At 36.9% G+C, this 21990-nt stretch overlaps 1 protein-coding gene across 11 annotated transcripts in view; it reads right to left on the reverse strand.

Annotated features, from left to right (window-relative positions):
* SDCCAG8 (SHH signaling and ciliogenesis regulator SDCCAG8) overlaps positions 1 to 21990 on the reverse strand; it is a 245766-nt gene that overhangs the window by 110426 nt on the left and 113350 nt on the right. For all 11 annotated transcript variants that reach the window (XM_070768858.1, XM_019976099.2, XM_070768859.1 and 8 more), the window contains one exon: positions 2776 to 2918. In XM_070768858.1, coding sequence (XP_070624959.1) covers positions 2776 to 2918 — 143 coding nt within the window. The remainder of the gene's footprint in view (positions 1 to 2775; positions 2919 to 21990) is intronic.

The raw sequence follows: 21990 nt of genomic DNA on the forward strand, positions 1-21990 counted from the left end.
TCTGCCCCTCCCTTCTCTACTTTGAGGACTCCTATTCATGAACTCAGAAAGCTTTCCCTGTCTCCTTCACCTCCAATTAATAGAATGAGATGGTTCTCTTTCCTGTGTGCTTCTGTGGCAATCCTAATTTCTCTCATTACACTGTTGTCACACTCTACTGTAATTACATATATAGATCTGGCTCCTTTGTAGAATGTGAACAACCTAAGGATAGGAACTTAGTTTTTTTTCTTTCTCTATGTCCAGGGCCAACCAATGCATGTAAAAGATAGTAGGTGCTCAATAAATACTCATTAAATAAGTGGATGGTATATTTACTAATTGAGTCCTTCAAAAAATGTTGAATTTCTGTTTTCTATTTTTAAGTCCAATTAGATAAAAAAGGGAAATTCCAAAAGAAGTGACAGATTGACCTATAAATTTCTACTCATTTTAAAATTTTATTTGCCCTAGAAGATTTGAAATCCTTATTTTATCACTGTTTTATAGCATCTTTTTCATATTTAATTTTAAACTTTGTTTAGAATATGACATTCAAAATATTTAAATTAAGGCTAAATGAAGTGTTACCTGTGTTAGATTTATTTATTTCAGCTAAAAACAAAATATATGAAATTTCTCAGCCACACACTTGAGTATATAAATCAATAAAGAATGGTGAAGGGAAGCAAACGCTAATAAAACCCAAATTGTGTATCAGAAATATTTAGTCCAACAAGCAAGTCATTTTCTATGCAAAACAGAGATATATACAGTTCCTTTCATTTTTATTGTCATCTTTAAATTTATGAATGTGGATTTTATAAAACATGAACATAAACTAAGTGTAAAATGCTTACAAAAGAGTACTGCATTTAGAAAATAGATAATTAAGCTTTATTTTCTATAAAACTAAGTTAAATTTCTGTAGACTTGTAGTAAATAAAGCTCAATAGAAAAAGCTTTCTATGGATCCAAGCAAAACCGTTTTTCTTAAGAACAAAGGAATTAGTTACCACCAGTCCATTTTCAGCAGTTGCTGCATCTTAATATGCTCTACTTGCAAGAAATGGATCTTGTCAGACAGTACAAATTGATACAGCACAGGAAAACTCTCTATGGACTTTGACTTCAGAAATTAACTCTCTGAATAAGACAGAATGGCAAAGCAGGCAAAACCAGCATTAATATTTATTTATTGAAGTTCAGCCACACTGAGACATTAAAAGCTGTCCTATTTCTGTGGGTTAGTAGTACTTAGCACACAAATGGTTGGTTCTCAATAGAAGTCTGACAGAGAAGAAAAACTATTACATATCATGATCAAGCTAAATTCTGAAACTTCTAAGATTAAATAACCATAGGAACTATGTTAACATTATGTTCTCACTTCTATAGTGAAACACTTTAAATGGGCATTAAAAGAATGGCTATTATTCTGCAGTATTAAGCAATTTTTTTCTCAATAAAGTGTTTCAACTATTGGGATTTTTCCAGATATCACATGTGTATAAATAATTTATTTTCTTTCTCTCTTTCATTTTTTTCCTTTCTCTCTTTCTCCTCCTTTCTTCTCTTTTCGTTCATTGTTTAAAAGGGAAGTTGGCAAACCATTTGGAATATTATCATAACAAAATGTTTTTTAACAAAGTTTGATTTTAACAGAACTAGAGGCATCTTAACACTAACTGAAAACTTCGGGAGGTTCAACAACCTCTAGAATATTTTTTTTCTCCAAATGCAGGCTGTTCAAGTGGTGCTTTTCTCCATCTGTTATCATACCGTGCTCAGAATTACATTGTCATATTTAATGTAAAAGGGATCAGTCCCCTTTCATAGTTTAAATTCAACATTTTACTAAGATTAGAAGACCAGTGTTTTTCTAATTTATGAATAAACCAAATTTTATAAACTTATGTAGATATTTAGATAAAGTTCTCTCTAAAAACTGAAAAACTCTAAGAATTGAACAAACCCAAAGGCTTGATCTGAAAACTGAAAAATTGTACTAAAACTTGAAAGGAAAAGAAACCATCTATATGGTACTGTGAAACACCTACAATCTCAGTTTGATTTTTTCTCTGTGTCTGTATATTTATGCATATTGTATGTGTTTTCAATATAACAAATTTCTCAATGTTTACTACCTAAAATGTATTATTGTAATTTAGGGCTGAGCTATGTGTTCACTAAAGTTTTATGACAATGATGTTCTCACACCAAAATATCTCATGATGGAAGTGATGAAATTTGAAACCACGATGGCATAAGCAGGGTTATAGTAATGGTTTAAACATGAACAGAGTCAGTCAGTTCCATCTCTAACTTTTACACCTCCTTAGGACTCCGGTTGCTTATTTTGTAGCACTTCCACCTCAGTTTGCATCTTAGGATATCTTTCGTTTTGTCTCTTTCACCACTGACAGTATCTCACTATTTTCCTAAATATATTCCTCAGATACTTCAGTTCAACATTTTTATTAGACATAAAATTAACAGGAGAGGTAGTGGCTGTGGTAGAAGAAATATGTCATTTTGCTTATATTGATAGAGAATCACCTAAATATTTGAGCATTGTAGATGAAAGGTTTTGTAATCTATCAGTAATTCCCTGCCACACTTATCATTCACATGTCTGGTTGTTTTGCTTACCACATCTCCACTTTTCTTAATATGCCTAGAAACTGTGTGTGAATTGAATGACTAAGACTTAACTCTAACAACTGTTTGGAAGCCTGTGGCAAAAATCCGAGGAATGAAATTGGTGCTATGGTGCATAATGGGATTAGGCAGTACCTGGTGAGGTGCAGTTGGTGCTCAGATTCGCCCAGCAGTTCTGTCAGTTTCAGGCACTCCTGTCTGGCCCGGGTTGCCTTCTCCTGCTGCTGTTCCAAGCGCTGCTTGCTTTCACTCAGTTCTAAACTCAATTTCTCTATTTCCTTAGGCAGAGAGAAAAGGGTGAAGAGTATCACTATAAAATATATGCACTTGAATTCAAAATTATCTCATTTTTATTTTTGCCATGAATTTCAATATGATGAAAAATTATTAGAAAATTTAGGCTAGCTTCCACTTTATGACAAAGGGAATTAACCCAGCCAGAAATGCACATTAGTGAGGATTTTTTGGATCGTAAGATGCAGTCTAATTTTAAAAATGAAATGATTAAATGAGGATAGTCAAAATGGATAATCTGTGTTTTGAATCTAAGGCTCAGTCTCTTTAAAAAATAATACAAACTTAAAAAGTCACTACTTTTTAAATATAACAGTTTTGTTTGTGAGATAAGATCAGACATGTGCAGTGATTTACATCAAATGTGAGACTTGATTTTAAAAGACACATTTATGGTTTCATTTGGATGTTTTGAAAATCAAATTAAATGGTAAAATAATTTAAGATATCTTTTAGAAAAACATGAGGTGTAAAAGAAGACATCATTATGATACACAGTATTATTTGGAAAAAAATACTTTAGGAAAAAATAAAATGAGAAATTTCAATGTATGACATTGCTGAGCATTTTGAATGTATGACATTGCTGATCTAAAATAATATTGCATTAAAATTGCATTTAAAAGGCAATAAAACCACTCTGATATTAACAAATATAAACATCAAAATATATAAAAATCTATAATAGCTTATTCTTTGGTTTCAGTATGAAATTATACTTTCTTATTGAAACTCAAATATTTCAAAGCAAAAATACTTTACATAGAATATGGTTTAAATAATTTACACATTAAAGTACAAATATTTATCTATTATAGAACATCCATAATTAAAAAAAAAAGAAAACAGAGATAAATATTCAGACCATTAAAACAAGAAAAACAAAATAGGGGAAAGTAAAGAGTGAAATATTTTCAAGTCAGCAGAAAGCAAGAAGCAATTTTTATAAACAAAAATACAGTCCACTCTTGGAAAACAAAACTATGTCTAAGTCGAGTTTTAAACTTAGTATTTAAGTACATTTCAAATTTCCTCATATTATTACTCAGTATTCTGAACAATCTACAACTACACTGAATATATCAGGCAGGATAAATTGTTTATTTTTCTACATTTATTGCACTACAAATATTCACTTTATCTCCATCAAAACTGTACATTACCATATAATAAAACAACATACAAGCTATTTTTAAAAAATTATGTAATAATGAGCATATTGCTTTCATTCAGAGTAGATTTTCTATATCTTTCAGATTAGATTACTAAGTGAAACTGATTTGTTTAAAATATTTTAAATTGTTAAAGTTTTATCAATACATTTCTATCTTATTACGCATTATAATTAAAAAGATAGAAAAACATAAGAGAAAAGCCTAGCCTACTAAGTTTGGTCTAACATTTATGAAATTAACAAAAAAGCAAAGTAGAACTGGAATTATATGTTAATTTTAAAATTACAAAAATGTACCCATTAATTTTTTTTGCTCCTGCTCATGCTCAGTCACTTCAGTTGAGTCTGACTCTTTGCAACCCCATGGACTATAGCCCACCAGGATCCTCTGTCCATGGGATTCTCCAGGCAAGAACACTGGAGTGAATTGCCATGCCCTCCTCTAGAGGATCTTCTTGACCCAAGGATCAAACCTACGTCTCCTACATCTCCTGTGTTGCAGGCGAATTCTTTACCGCTGAACCACCAGGAAATTGCAAAAATTTATCCATTAATATTTTTACACAGTGCTATGTGCAAGAAACTATGCTAAATATTATGATGGACTCAGAGTTTTCACATCCACACTCAGGACTTAGCAATTCAGTTGAGTAAATGAGACAAACACACACAAAAAGACAACCAAAATATCAAGCATGTAAAAAACAACAAATGAGTCTTAGAGAAAATCTGTGCTTCAATAGGCCAGATTAAGGATATACTTAATGGGCAAGAAAAGTGGGAAAGAAGGTAAGGCCACATAAACTCACAGAATGATAGATTAGACCAATTATCAAACATTTTAAATTCTAGATTTATAAAGCTGTATTTTTCCTTATAGATAATGAGGAAATAATGATTTAAACAGGTATGCAACATGAGAGAAGCTGAGCCTCAAAATACTAGATTAATGTGTATGATCATTAAGACAGTAGAGACTGGCAGTAATAGTAGACCACAAAAAGATGGTTGCAATACTCCGAATATAAGAAGCAGTGACAGTTAAAACAGAAATATAAAGAGAACATGATGAGTACATGTAAATAAAAGGATAGATATCAGAAGATAACAAAGATGACTCCAGAATTTTGAGTTGAGAGGACACTACACAGTGACAGAAATAGAAGATGTATAAAATTCTAAACTTCCTTCAAAAGAAAAGGTGTAACAATTTTTATCAGCACCATCCAACAACAATAATGTATGTGACCTTATACTGGTAATCAGGTTTTATGTATAAAGTAGCTGCTTTCTTAGTCTCATGTAATAAAAAGTCAGATGCTATGCTGAATTCCAGTCAAACACAGAGATAAAGAACATGGGCCCAAGAATCAACAGAAATCAGGGCTTAGACACAGCTCAGGCACTCTCTAGCTCTGGGACCTTGGACAAGTCACTCAACTCTCACCAGTTTCTTCAGTCTAAAATGGGAGTGCCAACTCTAGAAAGCTCCTAAAACTATTGGGAAGACAAAAATGAGATGGCAAATACTTACCAGAGTGCCTAGGATATAGCAAGAACTGAATAAAAAACAGCTGGTACCATTACTTCTGATCTTTCTCTACCCTTCAAGAGCAAAAATATAAGTAAAGGAAAAAGATCCGTCTAAGGATTTATGGTTATCCCTGAGCACTAAAGAGTTCTTAATTTAATTCAATAAAATTTCCAGATAAGCACTCTTTTGGAGGACACTAAATAAAACTTTATTATAATTTCAAAATGCAAAAAGCATTTTTGTTAGGAAGATGGAAAGTTACTGCCTGATTCTGATTATCTGTGCCAGAGAAACAGCTTATTGGTGCAGATAATCAAAATCAACAAATAATCGAACCAGCTGGACCAGGGCTCAACACTTACTCCCCGAGTCAGGAAAATCTGCCATGGCACCAACTCCAACAGTTAGAAGAGGAATCTCTTGCCAGAAATGCCATACTCCCACTGGCAGGATAACCCTTTGCTTTGCCCAACTAGGTCAGGGCTGCTTCCTTGGCTGTGTACAGTGGCTCAGGGATGAAAGACCACAACAGTCATAGGCCAATTGTACACTACTCTCAAAGTACTCTATTAGCCTGCAATGCACACTGCAGTTTGACATGGCCATCTCCTGGCTAGCTGGGCAAAGATGAGTCTGGATAGCTTTACACTTTATCAAAAGATATACTTCAAGTCATGAATGTAACCACCAGAATAACTAAAAGTTGTTCAATTGTCAAGTCATGTCTGACTCTTTGTGACCCCATGGACTGCAGTACACCAGCCCTCCCTGTCCCTCACTGTCTCCAGGAGTTTGACGAAGTGCATGTTCATTGAATCAGTGATGTCATCGAAAAATCTCAATAAGTAAAAGTAGAAATGGTTAAAAGTGGCTACCTCAGGAGAACACTACCAAGGAGGGGATGTGGAGAAAGACTACTGTTCATTTATAATCTATAATGCACACAATTTTCTTATTAATCATTTCTTTTCATTATTTATTAGATTTTATTATCAAAGCAATGTGCCTAATTCAAGTCAAATAGTACTCAGTTGCTCCTAACAAAGAAAGGTAGTGCCTGTGTTCTTCCCCTCCCCATCTCTAAGCCAAACCCTCAGTGGCACATAGTATCCATCCCTGATATTCATATTCCTACTTTAAAATAACATACTTGCTTCCCTGGTGGCTCACATGGTAAAGAATCTACCTGCAACGCGGGAGACATGGATTCAGTCCCTGGGTTGGGAAGATCCCCCGGAGAAGGGAACGGCTACCCACGGCAGTGTTCTGGCCTGGAGAATTCCATGGACAGAGGAGCCTGGTGGGCTACAGTCCACGGGGTCACAGAGTCAGACACAACCAGGCAACTTTCACTTTTATCATGCTGTCCTTTGATTTTGCTACATAAATTTCTTTTTTTTTAATTTTATTTTATTTTTAAACTTTACAAAATTGTATTAGTTTTGCCCAACATCGAAATTGATTTCCTATGTGGCACTAGTGGTAAAGAATCCACCTGCCAATGCAGGAGATGGAAGAGACGAGGATTTGATCCATGGGTGGGGAAGACCCCCTAGAGAAGGAAATGGCAACCCGCTCCAGTATTCTTGCCTGGGAAATCTCATGAATAGAAGAGCCTGACGGGCTACAGTCCATGGGGTTGCAAAGAGTTGGATACGACTGAGTGATTGAGAACTCATCCATGTAGATTTCCTGTATTAAAAAAGGCAGTGATTTATCTCTCTTATGCCACCCAATATACCCACCTCATCCACCTCTATAACAATTTTGGTTAAATCATTAGTCAGTAGTTCATTTACATTATAATGATTATAGAAATACTGTTCATTACTGAGACAAGCATTATTCTGCTTAAATTAACTTTCTTGTAAAAATCTTTTATTATTTATATAATTAATTGCTTGCTTTTTTAATAGTTTATTTTTCTAGGTAAGTAACATTTTTTCCCCCAAATGTTCAAACAGTTCTGTCAAATACCCATTCATAATGTTTTTTCAATAGTGAAACATATCAGTAAATCATTAGTTCCTTTAAATTATTTTCCTAGATATATCCTGCTTGGTGACATGTCTAGCCTGGTTGATTTCTGATTTGGTTGATTTTCTTACACATGCTCCTATTAGAGTTTCTTGTTTTATGTGTTTTAAGTCAACCTGTTTCTCAGTTTATCCGCTTCTGTAGTTGAAATACATTCTCCGGGTAACTTTCACAAGAAAGGGTACACAAACAATGCATTTTCAAAAAGTATCTGTATGCCTGAATATGTTGTTATTCCATGCATATCCTTGAGAGTTTAAAGTGAAAGTCACTCAGTCGTGTCCGACTCTTTGCAACCCCATGGACTGTACAGTCCATGGATTGCTCCAGGCCAGAATACTGGAGTGGGTAGCCTTTCCCTTCTCCAGGGGATCTTCCCAACCCAGGGATCAAACCCAGGTCTCATGCATTGCAGGCAGATTCTTTACCGAGTTATCAGGGAAGCCCACTTGATAGTTTGGCTAGGTATAATATCTATGCTGAAATTAACTTTCATTCAGGATTTTCCATTCTGAAGAAGATCAGCCCTGGGATTTCTTTGGAAGGAATGATGCTAAAGCTGAAACTCCAGTCCTTTGGCCACCTCATGCGAAGAGTTGACTCATTGCAAAAGACTCTGATTCTGGGAGGGATTGGGGGCAGGAGGAGAAGGGGACGACAGAGGATGAGATGACTGGATGGCATCACTGACTCTATGGACACGAGTCTGAGTGAACTCTGGGAGTTGTTGATGGACAGGGAGGCCTGGCGTGCTGCGATTCATGGGGTCACAATGAGTCAGACACGACTGAGCGACTGAACTGAACTGAACCATATCATAAATTAGCCAACAACTTTCAATTTCTTTTCGTTTTAACCAAGATCCATAGTAAGAAATACATTTTATACCACAGTTTAGAAACATATACACTCTCCCACACATATGTATAAATGTAACTTTTATATCATAAAACAATACTAACCCTAATTATATTTGAAGCACTCAGATATTTCCTATTCCTTCTAATTCTATTCCCCTTAAAAAAAGAAAAACTTTTGGTTTGACCCCATAAAATAGATTTTATAATACAATTTAAAAATTAGTGAAGGAGTCAAGATGGTGGAGAAGGAGGAAGTGAAGTTCACCTCTCCCCACAAGTGCATCAAGAATGCATCTGCAAATGGAACAATTCTCAAAGAGCACTGGCTGAACATTAGCAGAGATGTCAGACCCCTAAAAGGACAAGAAAGACCCAGGCATAACCAGGTAGGATGAAAGAAAGAAGAAGGGAGAAAGAAAAGGAGAGGAAGAGGGATGAGAACGGCACCACTGGCGGGGGAGCTGAAGGACAGAAGAGGTTTTTACAAGGGAGGCAGCCTCCTCAGCAGTGGGGAGATCAGCTGGGACAGAATGCAAGCACTGGGGACTATAAGAGGAGAGCACAACAACTGGTCAATGGGGCAGAACAGAGTGAGACCTTTACAGCTGGTCTGTGCCCCAGCCTAAGATGTGTGTCCACTGGTACAGATTGGGGGTTATGTTCTGAAACATGGGTTTGGAAAGCAAATCCAGAAAGGGGACTGCTGTCGGCTGCGAAGAGACAGCCTGAGGGCACAGGAGTGAGGAAATCCATAACCCTGAATGCTTGTGGAGGAAACCTGGACTCCACAGAAGCAAAACGCCATTGTTGAGTGAAGTGCAAGGGGCAGGGCCACATTTGCAGCCTCTGTCTCCATGCACTGGCCTCTGCCTCATTGCACATTAGGGAGACTCCCACCAGGGCTGACTTTTACATGTCCATGGCCACTGGCCAAAGTACCTCATTCCAGTCTGGGCTGGCTCTCTTGTGAACACAGCTGCAGACTTCCCCAAGCACCTGTCCCCACCCCTGCAGCCCCAGTGGCTGCCATCTCATCCTCCTCACTCTATCTCCTCAATAGTAGGTACTCTTGCGACCACAGCCACCACCACTTCTGTACCCCTTTCTTGCTGGGGCAGACTCGTGTGATCTGGGGCAACCTTGAGAGCAGATCCCTGTGGGGCTGAAACCACAGCTAAACTCCAGAGGTCATGCAACTAAGGAAGAAAAGCTAAAATCTCTCCTTGCAGCTACACAAACCATGAATTTGATATTGCCATGATTGGCTTTGTAAACTCAGTGCCTACAAAACATCTGAATGGACAAGCTCCCCAGGTAAGACATATCTAGTTTTAACAGCTGTAAACTTTGTGAGCACAGACATGTCAGAGTTGGGCCAGGCCAGAGTCTGAGCTGCCTCCATAGTGCCTACAGGGGGTCCAGATCCAGGATTACTGCAGTCCTGGGACCTGACTTCAATGGACCTATCTGAGACTAATACAATATTGTAAGTCAATTATACTCTAATAAGAGTTAAACATAAAAAAGAAATAGAATCACAGATGTAGAAACACTTATGGTTACCAGAGGGTAAGAGGAGGAGGGATAAATTGGGAGCTTCGGATTGACATAAATACACTACTATATATAAAATAGATAACTAATAAGAATCTACTATATAGCCCAGGTTGCTCTAGTCAATATTCTGTAATGTCCTATATGGGAAAAGAATCTAGAAAAGAGTGGACGTATGTATATGTATAACTGATTCACTGTGCTGCTGAACAGAAACTAATACAACATTGTAAATCAGCTATACTCCAATAAAAATTAATTTTAAAAATTAGGGTATATTTATGATTATTAAAAACTATATTTTTGATATAAATTAAGTAGAATGAAATAAAGAACTTCATTAATATAAGTTCAATATCTTATATTAAATAACATATTAATTTCATTAAGATAAGTTCAATAAGTTCAACTTCTCCTGATTTCCTGAGTAAAAAAAGACTTAAGAAATGAATGTAAGATGCAGAGAAAGCCTTTGACAAAATTCAACATTCATTTATGATAAAAACTCTCCAGAAAGCAGGAATAGAAGGAACATACCTCAACATAATAAAAGCTATATATGACAAACCTACAGCAAATATTATCCTCAATGGTGAAAAATTGAAAGCATTTCCTCTAAAGTCAGGAACAAGACAAGGGTGCCCACTTTCACCATTACTATTCAACATAGTTTTGGAAGTTTTGGCCACAGCAATCAGAGCAGAAAAAGAAATAAAAGGAATCCAAATTGGAAAAGAAGAAGTAAAACTCTCACTGTTTGCAGATGACATGATCCTCTACATAGAAAACCCTAAAGACTCCACCAGAAAATTACTAGAACTAATCAATGAATATAGTAAAGTTGCAGGATATAAAATCAACACACAGAAATCCCTTGCATTCCTATACACTAATAATGAGAAAACAGAAAGAGAAATTAAGGAAACAATTCCATTCACCATTGCAACGGAAAGAATAAAATACTTAGGAATATATCTACCTAAAGAAACTAAAGACCTATATATAGAAAACTATAAAACACTGGTGAAAGAAATCAAAGAGGACACTAATAGATGGAGAAATATACCATGTTCATGGATTGGAAGAATCAATATAGTGAAAATGAGTATACTACCCAAAGCAATTTATAGATTCAATGCAATCCCTATCAAGCTACCAACGGTATTCTTCACAGAGCTAGAACAAATAATTTCACAATTTGTATGGAAATACAAAAAACCTCGAATAGCCAAAGCTATCTTGAGAAAGAAGAATGGAACTGGAGTAATCAACCTGCCTGACTTCAGGCTCTATTACAAGGCCACAGTTATGAAGACAGTATGGTACTGGCACAAAGACAGAAATATTGATCAATGGAACAAAATAGAAAGCCCAGAGATAAATCTACGCACATATGGACACCTTATCTTTGACAAAGGAGGCAAGAATATACAATGGATTAAAGACAATCTCTTTAACAAGTGGTGCTGGGACATCTGGTCAACCACTTGTAAAAGAATGGAACTAGAGTACTTTCTAACACCATACACAAAAATAAACTCAAAATGGATTAAAGATCTAAATGTAAGACCAGAAACTATAAAACTCCTAGAGGAGAACATAGGCAAAACACTCTCTGACAAACATCACAGCAGGATCCTCTATGACCCACCTCCCAGATACTGGAAATAAAAGCAAAAATAAACAAATGGGACCTAATTAAACTTAAAAGCTTCTACACAACAAAGGAAACTATAAACAAGGTGAAAAGACAGCCTTCAGAATGGGAGAAAATAATAGCAAATGAAGCAACTGACAAACAACTAATCTCAAAAATATACAAGCAACTCCTACAGCTCAATTCCAGAAAAATAAATGACCCAATCAAAAAATGGGCCAAAGAACTAAATAGACATTTCTCCAAAGAAGACATACAGATGGCTAACAAACACACGAAAAGATGCTCAACATCACTCATTATCAGAGAAATGCAAATCAAAACCACTATGAGGTACCATTTCACACCAGTCAGAATGGCTGCAATCCAAAGGTCTACAAGCAATAAATGCTGGAGAGGGTGTGGAGAAAAGGGAACCCTCTTACACTGTTGGTGGGAATGCAAACTAGTACAGCCACTATGGAGAACAGGGTGGAGATTCCTTAAAAAACTGGAAATAGAACTGCCTTATGATCAAGCAATCTCACTGCTGGGCATACACACTGAGGAAACCAGAATTGAAAGAGACACGTGTATCCCACTGTTCATCACAGCACTGTTTATAATAGCCAGGACATGGAAGCAACCTAGATGTTCATCAGCAGATGAATAGATAAGAAAGCTGTGGTACATATACACAATGGAGTATTACTCAGCCATTAAAAAGAATACATTTGAATCAGTTCTAATGAAGTGGATGAAACTGGAGCCTATTATACAGAGTGAAGTAAGCCAGAAAGAGAAACACCAATACAGTATACTAACGCATATATATGGAATTTAGAAAGATGGTAACAATACCCCTGTATACGAGACAGCAAAAGAGACACTGATGTATAGAACAGTCTTTTGGACTCTGTGGGAGAGGGAGAGGGTAGGATGATTTGGGAGAATGGCATTGAAATACGTATAATATCATATATGGAAAGAGTCGCCAGTCCAGGTTCGATGCACGATACTGGATGCTTGTGGCTGGTGCACTGGGACGACCCAGAGGGATGGTATGGGGAGGGAAGAGGGGGGAGGGTTCAGGATGGGAAACACATGTATACCTGTGGCGGATTCATTTCGATATTTGGCAAAACCAAAATAATATTGTAAAGTTTAAAAATAAAATTAAAAAAAAAAAGAAATGAATGTAAAACCCATTTTAAAAATTGGGCCATCTTAGTTCCAAAGAATAACTTTACTTGGAATGAAAAAGTAGCATATAGGAACTATTTTAATCCAATGGTAGTGATTTATTCTTGCTAATAAATATGTGAATTAAAAATTATTTAATAATCATTAATCTAGGGTAATTTATTTATACACATAAGAAAATGAGAAAAGAAAAAATACTACAGAACACTAGGAAGACTGGAACTCTAGCACAGTGAGAAAGAAGAACCTGTGGTTTTGAAGTGGTCAAAATTTGACAATGTGAATTTATCACTCATAGCCCAATGGATGAATTCATAGAATATATTTAGAAAAATAAAGTGGTACATGATATTCAAAAATAAAACATAACAATATATCACTTGAAAGATAAACAATTGTTTCTATCAAATTCTGTGTGGATAAAAAGAATGTACTCATCTGAAATTGAGTATTCATCCATTGACACTTTTATTAACTTGTTGGTGCTAAAAATGACTTTACTAAACCATTAATAAGGTTGACTGTAAGCTGCACTAGCTACCTATGAGTATATAAAATTAATTTAATTAAAATAGAGAACATAGCTCCTCAACTGCATTAATCACATAGTGCTCAGTAGCCACATACAGATCATGTCTGCCATAGTGAACAGTGCAGGTATAAAACATCTCATCATCACAGAAAATTCTACTTGACAGCACTGGTCTAGAAAACAGCCAAACTTATTACTAAGACTCACTCTCCAAACTAGACTCTTGGAAAACCAGCCTATGTAAATAAAAAGTCATTATAATGTAATAGGAAAGTCATTTTAGAAATGGACAAAAATGGTTGTCTTTACTGTAGTAGATGTAGAAGTGTAAGCAGCTCCTTTACCCCTTTTCTGTTCATTCCTGTTTTCTTCTGGTCTTAACCATAAAGACGAGATCACGACACAGCATTTAACCTAACTTCTGATTTCTGCTTTAATGAATGTGCACAATGCCTTGCCTAATCTATTGAAGGCTTTCCCACATTAGAAGGTGTGAGAATGAAGAATTAAGTAGCTAAAGAACGATTGGTTCTCTGCCCCTAGCTTCCCCTTAGTAAATCTGCAGGCAGACCCCACAGGTGCAGTTGCACCGTGTGGGTAAGAGAGCATCCAACTGCACAGGCAGATCACACGAGCAAGACAGCATTCTAAGGAAGATCAGAAGTCAGAAGGTTTGCATGAAATGGAAAAATGATGAAGACTCTTACCTCCTATTTTAATGATTAACTATGATTTTTTTCCCTTTAAAAACTCATGGCTAAGCAGAATCTTCAGAGTTGGTCCCTGGACAGAAGTGCACCTTCTCCCAGGTTGCTGGCTTTTCTGAATAAAGCAGCTTTCCTTTCTACTGACACTTGCCCCTCAATTTATTGGCTTTGAGTGGCAAGCTAATTGAACAAACCTGAGTTCGATAACCAAAGGTTGCTGATACCATCCTAGAAGTTCTGTTCATGCTTATCATCACTGAGGGCACACAATATTGATTTAATATGCGTTTCAGTTCAGTTCAGTTCAGTTGCTCAGTCGTATCCGACTCTTTGCGACCCCATGAATCGCAGCACGCCAGGCCTCCCTGTCCATCACCAACTCCTGGAGTTCACCCAGACCCACGTCCATCGAGTCAGTGATGCCATCCAGCCATCTCATCCTCTGTCATCCCCTTCTCCTCCTGCCCCCAGTCCCTCCCAGCATCAGCGTCTTTTCCAATGAGTCAACTCTTCACATGAGGTGGCCAAAGTACTGGAGTTTCAGCTTTAGCATCATCAGGCCTAATAGTAACACTGACACCAGCTATCATTTCTCATGTGTCAGGCACTGTGTTACTATTTCATACTATTAGATTTTCTAGTTTTAATCTCATTTTGTGTTCACGGCAATCTTGTAAACATAAATATCCTATACTTGTTTTACAATGAGAAAACAGACACAGATATTTAATGACTTATACAAAATGATATAGTGGCAGAGATGGGATTCAAAATGGGATTAATCTGATTTCAAGTCCTATACTCTTTATACTATACTGTATATTATCTTCCTAAACAAACTTCAGAAGATAAAAAGAAAAATGACAAAATGTGCTTTCTAAAACCTCTTGGACTACAACTTGTCATGGGTAAAAAACATGGACAGACACTGAGAAAAGATTAACTCGAGATGTCTGGGATCAAATGTCACACTAGCTAACACAAGGCTCTCAATTTGCAAAGCTGTGGCTGAGATTCACTTTGAAGAAGCATTTCCTCAAGAGATTTTAGGGGTAGCCTTGAGAGTGTGGAGTTTGAATGTGCTTAGCCTTAGGTCCCAAAGTTTATATCTTTTACAACACAAAGACTCCACATAGCAGGAGAGTCAAAGTGGCACTTGACCTTTTAGCCTTCCCAATACAATATGTAGCAGTTGGAAAAACTTTTCAGTTTTCTAATCATTTCTGACTCCTAAATCAATTCTTACTCTAAGCAAAAATTCTTTAAATAGTTTTAATAAAAGCTTTTTTTTTCTCTTTCCATATGATAAAAGAAGTGGTATAGGATTACTTTTGGGGGCTGGTTTCCTCCTTGTCTTCATTCATATCTGGTCTCCATCTGAGTAAATAGTAATCTATCCCAACAACATTAAAAGTAAAATGATATGAATTAAAGGTTTTTAAGGGAGTGTCCTGGTGGTCCAATGGTTAGATCTCTGCAGTCTCACTGCCAAGGGCCCAGGATTGATCCCTAGTTGGAGAACTAAGTGCCCACAAGACCTGCAACATGGCCAAAAAAAAAAGGTTTTTGAGAAACTGTAGTAGGAATACATGGTTCTAAACACATATAAATCAATACATACAAATGTAGACTATGTAAATTTGAATGATTCAAAGGGTTTTCAAAATTAAGTTTGACCATATGGAATATTTACCTTACAAATTAAATTCAGAACATAACCCTCTCCTGAAATGTCATTATGCTATAGTGAAATACAGTTTATTTTAGTAGTAGAATTTATTTCAATGGGCTCACAAATAATTTTAGTTCTATATTTACAAACATCCTAGAGAGCGAATGGGTCAGTTAAATACGTTACTATATTTAATAGCAGGAATTAATTGCTTTTGCTATCATTAGTGAAGACCCTGGGATTTGTCCCTATAAATATCAAGGGACTGTAACTTCAAAGACTTGCAAACAGCTTCCTAACACTGTCTCCTAATCTCCCCCCTACTCCCAGTTGCAAGTTGACTGAATCAATAATGCCTGACTACTGGACAACTACAAAGTTTAATGTGTCTATAAGTACTGGGTTGGTCAAAAAGTCTGCTTGGGTTTTTCCACAAGATGTTATGGAAAAATCCCAATGAACATTTTCTCCAATCTAATAAAAACATCCTTGGAATGAATGCTTAATTATTTACAAATTCACCTAGTTGAATTATCATTCAAGAGAATATTTCTGTTTTACTCATAGCAGTACCTTAAGAGCTATATTAATGGAGTTGATAAACTCAAAACATGTTAAATCTTTGGCAGTTTCTTGCTTTACAAAGCTAGTAATCCTATGGTATCTATCTATTCTACTGCACATGTCTTAAAATGTTTATTTTTTTTTAATTGGAGGATAATTGCTTACAATGTTGGTGTTGGTTTCTGCTGTACAACAATGTGCATCAGCTATAAGGAAATATATATGCCCTCCATCTTGAGCCTCCCTCCTCTTCTCCCCGTCATCTCACCCCTCTAGGTCGTCACAGAGTGCCAGGCTGGGCTCTCTATTTTATATAGCAGCTTCTGTGTGTGTGTACTAAGTCGCTTCAGCCATGTCGAATGCTCTGTGAGCCTATGGACTGTAGCCCACCAGGCTCCTCTGTCCATGGGATTCTCCAGGCAAGAACACTGGAGTGGGTTGCCATGCCCTCCTCCAGGGGCTCTTCCTGATGTAGGGCAGCAGCTTCTGACAGCTATGTATTTGACACGTGGCAGTGTACATATGTCAGTGGTACTTTCTCAATTCGGCCTGCCCTCTCCTTCCCCTGCTCTGCCCACAAGCCCATTCTCTACAACTGTGTCTCTATTGCTCTGTAAATAGGTTCATCTGTACCATTTTCCTAGATTATGGAGTCTAGATTATGGAACCAGATATATGCGTTGACATTTGTTTTTCTCTTTCTGACTTACTTCACTCTGTGCAACAGGGTCTAGGTTCATCCACCTTAGTTTAACTGATTCATATTCGTTCCTTTTTGTGTCTGAGTAACATTCCATTGTATATATACACCACAACTTCTTTATTTTATCTGTCGATGGACATCTAGGTTGCTTCCATGTCCTGGCTATCGAAAATAGTGCTGCAATGAACACTGGGGCACAGGTGTCTTTTTAAAAAATTTAAACATATTTATTTTTAATTGGAGGGTACTTGCTTTACAGTCCTGTACTGGTTTCTGCTTATGGAATCAGTCATAGGCATATGTATGTCCCCTTCCTCTTGAACTTCCCTCCCACCTCCCACACCATCCCACCCCTAGAGGTTGTCACAGAGCACTGGATTTGAGCTTCCTGCATCATATTGCAAATTCCCACTGGCTATCTAATTTTACATATGGGGGCTCAGATGGTAAAGCGTCTGCCCTACAATGCAGGAGACCCAGGTTCATTCAACCCCTGGGTCGGGAAGATCTCCTGGAGAAGGAAATGACAACCCACTCCAGTATTCTTGCCTGGAAAATCCCATGGATGGAGGAACCTGGTAGGCTACAGTTCATGGGGAGGCAAAGAGTCGGACACGACTGAGTGACTTCACTTCACTTCATGTCTCAATGCTACTCTCTCAATTAATCCCACTCTCCCCTTCCCCCACTGTGTCTACAAGTCTGTTCTCTATGTATGCATCTCCATTGCTGCCCTGCAGATAGATTCATCAGTACCATATTTCTATATTCCATATATATGCATTAATATATGATATTTGCTTTCCTCTTTCTGACTTACTTCACTCTGTAAAATAGGCTCTAGGTTCATCCACCTTATTAGAACTGAGTCAAATGTATTCCTTTATATGGCTGAGTAATACTCCATTGTGTATATGTACCACAACTTCTTTATACATCTATTGATGGACATCTATGCTGCTTCCATGTCCTGGCTACTGTAAATAGTGCTGTAATGAACACTGGGGTACATGTGCCTTTTTGAATTATGGTTTTCTCAAGGCATATGCCCAGTAGTGGGATTAGTGGGTTATGTGATAGATTTATTCCTAGTTTTTTAAGATTTAATAGTTTTTTCATACTGTTCTCCACAGGCTGTATCAATTTACATTTCCATCAATAGTGCAAGAGGGTTCCTTTTCCTCACATCCTCTCCAGCATTTACTGTTTATAGACTTTTTGATGATGGCCATTCTGACTGGTGTGAGGTGATACCTCATTGTAGTTTTGATTTGCATTTTTCTAATAATGAGCAATGTTGAGCACATTTTTATGTGTTTACTGGCCATTTTTATGTCTTCTTTGAACAATTAAAATGTTACATTGGAGCATTTAAACAGTATTATAATGTTTTTGTTGAGAGAATTTAACTAAAAAGACCAATGCAGGTCTAAATTCTGTGTACACAAGAAGGAAATCCTTTAATATACTGTAACCATCCTTGTTTGGAGAAGGCAATGGCACCCCACTGCAGTACTCTTGCCTGGAGAATTCCACGGACGGAGGAACCTGGTGGGCTGCAGTCCATGGGGTTTCGAAGAGTCGGACACGACTGAGCGACTTCACTTTCACGTTTCACTTTCATGCATTGGAGAAAGAAATGGCAACCCACTACAGTGTTCTTGCCTGGAGAATCCCAGGGACGGGGGAGCCTGGTGGGCTGCCATCTATTGGGTCACACAGAGTCGGACACGACTGAAGTGGCTTATCAACTTAGCAACAATCATCCTTGTTAGAACATTTTTTGCTTTAACTTTTAAAACAAAGTAAAGCTCAAAAAATAATGGCTTGGCTTCTTATTTTCTAGAAGGAAATTATGTCAGCAATGTACTTAACATTCTAATTTGATAAAAAGAGAAACCATTTTACATTTAAAAAGTTAATATATAAAATTGACTTTAGGGGAACATTAATAATGAAATGGTGCAACCACTACGGAAAACAGTATGGAGTGTCCTCAAAAAATTAAAAATATAACTATCATACAATTGAGCAATTTCACATCTGAGTATTTATGTGAAGGTAATACACTAAGAAAGGCAATACCAAAGAATGCTCAAACCACCGCACAATTGCACTCATCTCACACCCTAGTAAAGTAATGCTCAAAATTCTCCAAGCCAGGCTTCAGCAATATGTGAACCATGAACTTCCAGACTTTCAAGCTGGTTTTAGAAAAGACAGAGGAACGAGAGATCAAATTGCCAACATCCGCTGGATCATCGAAAAAGCAAGAGAGTTCCAGAAAAACATCTACTTCTGCTTTATTGACTATGCTAAAGCCTTTGACTGTGTGGCTCACAATAAACTGTGGAAAATTCTGAAAGAGATGGGAATACCAGACCACCTGATTTGCCTCTGGAGAAACCTATATGCAGGTCAGGAAGCAACAGTTAGAACTGGACATGGAACAACAGACTGGTTCCAAATAGGAAAAGGAGTACGTCAAGGCTGTATACTGTCACCCTGCTTATTTAACTTATATGCAGAGTACATCATGAGAAACGCTGGGCTGGAAGAAGCACAAGCTGGAATCAAGATTGCCGGGAGAAATATCAATCACCTCAGATATGCAGATGACACCACCCTTATGGCAGAAAGTGAAGAGGAACTCAAAAGCCTCTTGATGAAAGTGAAAGTGGAGAGTGAAAAAGTTGGCTTAAAGCTCAACATTCAGAAAACAAAGATCATGGCATCTGGTCCCATCACTTCATGGGAAATAGATGGGGAAACAGTGGAAACAGTGTCAGACTTTATTTTTTTGGGCTCCAAAATCACTGCAGATGGTGACTGCAGCCATGAAATTAAAAGACGCTTACTCCTTGGAAGGAAAGTTATGACCAACCTAGATAGCATATTCAAAAGCAGAGACATTACTTTGCCAACTAAGGTCCGTCTAGTCAAGGCTATGGTTTTTCCAGTGATCATGTATGGATGCGAGAGTTGGACTGTGAAGAAAGCTGAGCGCTGAAGAATTGATGCTTTTGAACTGTGGTGTTGGAGAAGACTCTTGAGAGTCCCTTGGACTGCAAGGAGATCCAACCAGTCCATTCTGAAGGAGATCAGTCCTGGGTGTTCTTTGGAAGGACTGATGCTAAAGCTGAAACTCCGGTACTTTGGCCACCTCATGGGAAGAGTTGACTCATTGGAAAAGACTCTGATTCTGGGAGGGATTGGGGGCAGGAGGAGAAGGGGACAACAGAGGATGAGATGGCTGGATGGCATCACCGACTCGATGGACATGAGTTTGGGTGAACTCCGGGAGTTGGTGATGGACAGGGAGGCCTGGTGTGCTGCAGCTCATGGAGTCACAGAGTCGGACACAACTGAGCAACTGAACTGAACTGAACGCACTACTATCTTAAAAAGATATCTGCATTCTTATGTTTGTCACAGTATTATTTACAACAGCCAAAATACAAAAACAACCTAAGAATCCATTGACAGGTGAATGGATAAAGAGAATGTGACACACACATACACACACACACAATGAAATATTACACAGCCATAAGAAAGAAAATTCTGCCTTTTGTGATAATATGGATGGATCAGAACCATTATCCTAAGTAAAATAAGTCAGAGAAAGACAAATACTGGATGATCTCATTTTTATGTAGCACCTAAAAAAAGTGAACTCAGACACATAAAAGATACGTTGTTGGCTAGACTTGGGGAACGGGGAGGCGGGCAAAATGGGTGAGGGTGGTCAAAAGGTAAAAACTTCCATTTATAAGATTATAAGATATTAATTTTTTAAAGGCCAATAATAAACTATGAACCATGATTCCTTCCATTCTTCCCTGAGAATTGGGGCCATGATTCTTTGGCTGAGGGGTAAGAGGGTGGTCAGTGAAGATAATCGGAGGTAAGAATCACCAATGCACCAAAGCAAATTTTACTTGAACTTCCTAACAAATTAACATAGTTCTTTTTAATAGTCATAATTTATGTGAAAAAAGTTAGACCTAACTCTAACCCAATCCTTTTGAAGGTACTTCAGAAGTATTTTGCTTGCTACAGTCAGTACATTCAAAAGAAAATAAGCCTGGAGTTTTCTCTCAAAATAAACTGTAATAAAAACAGAAAAGTTTCTTTTCTGATGGGCCATCTTTATATAAAAAGATTGGTGCTTTCAAAGACCAACGGATTATTTGGTATGCTTTTCTCCCTGACAAAACAGGAACGATCTAATAAGTACAAAATCTGGAAGATAAAAAAAAAAAATGACTAAAGGAGAAATAGCTACAAATAGTTACTCCAAACTCAAATGTTCACATAGTTGACTTTAATCACCATTTGAAAATTGTTTGATTACCAATTTGGAAAATCACCCACAGTAAAAATAAAATAAAATAATTCCAGTTTAGGAAAACTGTTATTTGATTCCACCTTAAACAATTTCTTCCTAACTCCTCAGTTCAATACAATAAATATTTCTGAATACCTATGTGCCTACCATGTGCTAGATATTATATAGTATGTATATTTTATATTACATATATAACACAGATTTTACATATGCATATATATATAATCCAGATGACCAGACAATTACAAATATATATCTAATCAGTCTAGTCTTCATCTCACTCTGTCTTTCTTGTACTTCATTACTATTAAAATAAAAATCTCCTATCATTTTGATAAAAAGGCAAACCCAATGATACATCTAAACTATTATATCATTTTCTCCTCAAATTTATAATAATCTCAGCTATGGTAAATAATAGAAATTACTGCCATACTCTTGCTTAGTTCTTATAAAAATTTATAGCAGAAAATGTTTTATAAGCATTAATATTAAGGCTCCAGGATTCACATTAAATGAAGTCCAACCA

The sequence above is a fragment of the Bos indicus genome, chromosome 16 (genome assembly GCF_029378745.1).
Source record: "Bos indicus isolate NIAB-ARS_2022 breed Sahiwal x Tharparkar chromosome 16, NIAB-ARS_B.indTharparkar_mat_pri_1.0, whole genome shotgun sequence".
Classification (NCBI taxonomy): domain Eukaryota; kingdom Metazoa; phylum Chordata; class Mammalia; order Artiodactyla; family Bovidae; genus Bos; species Bos indicus.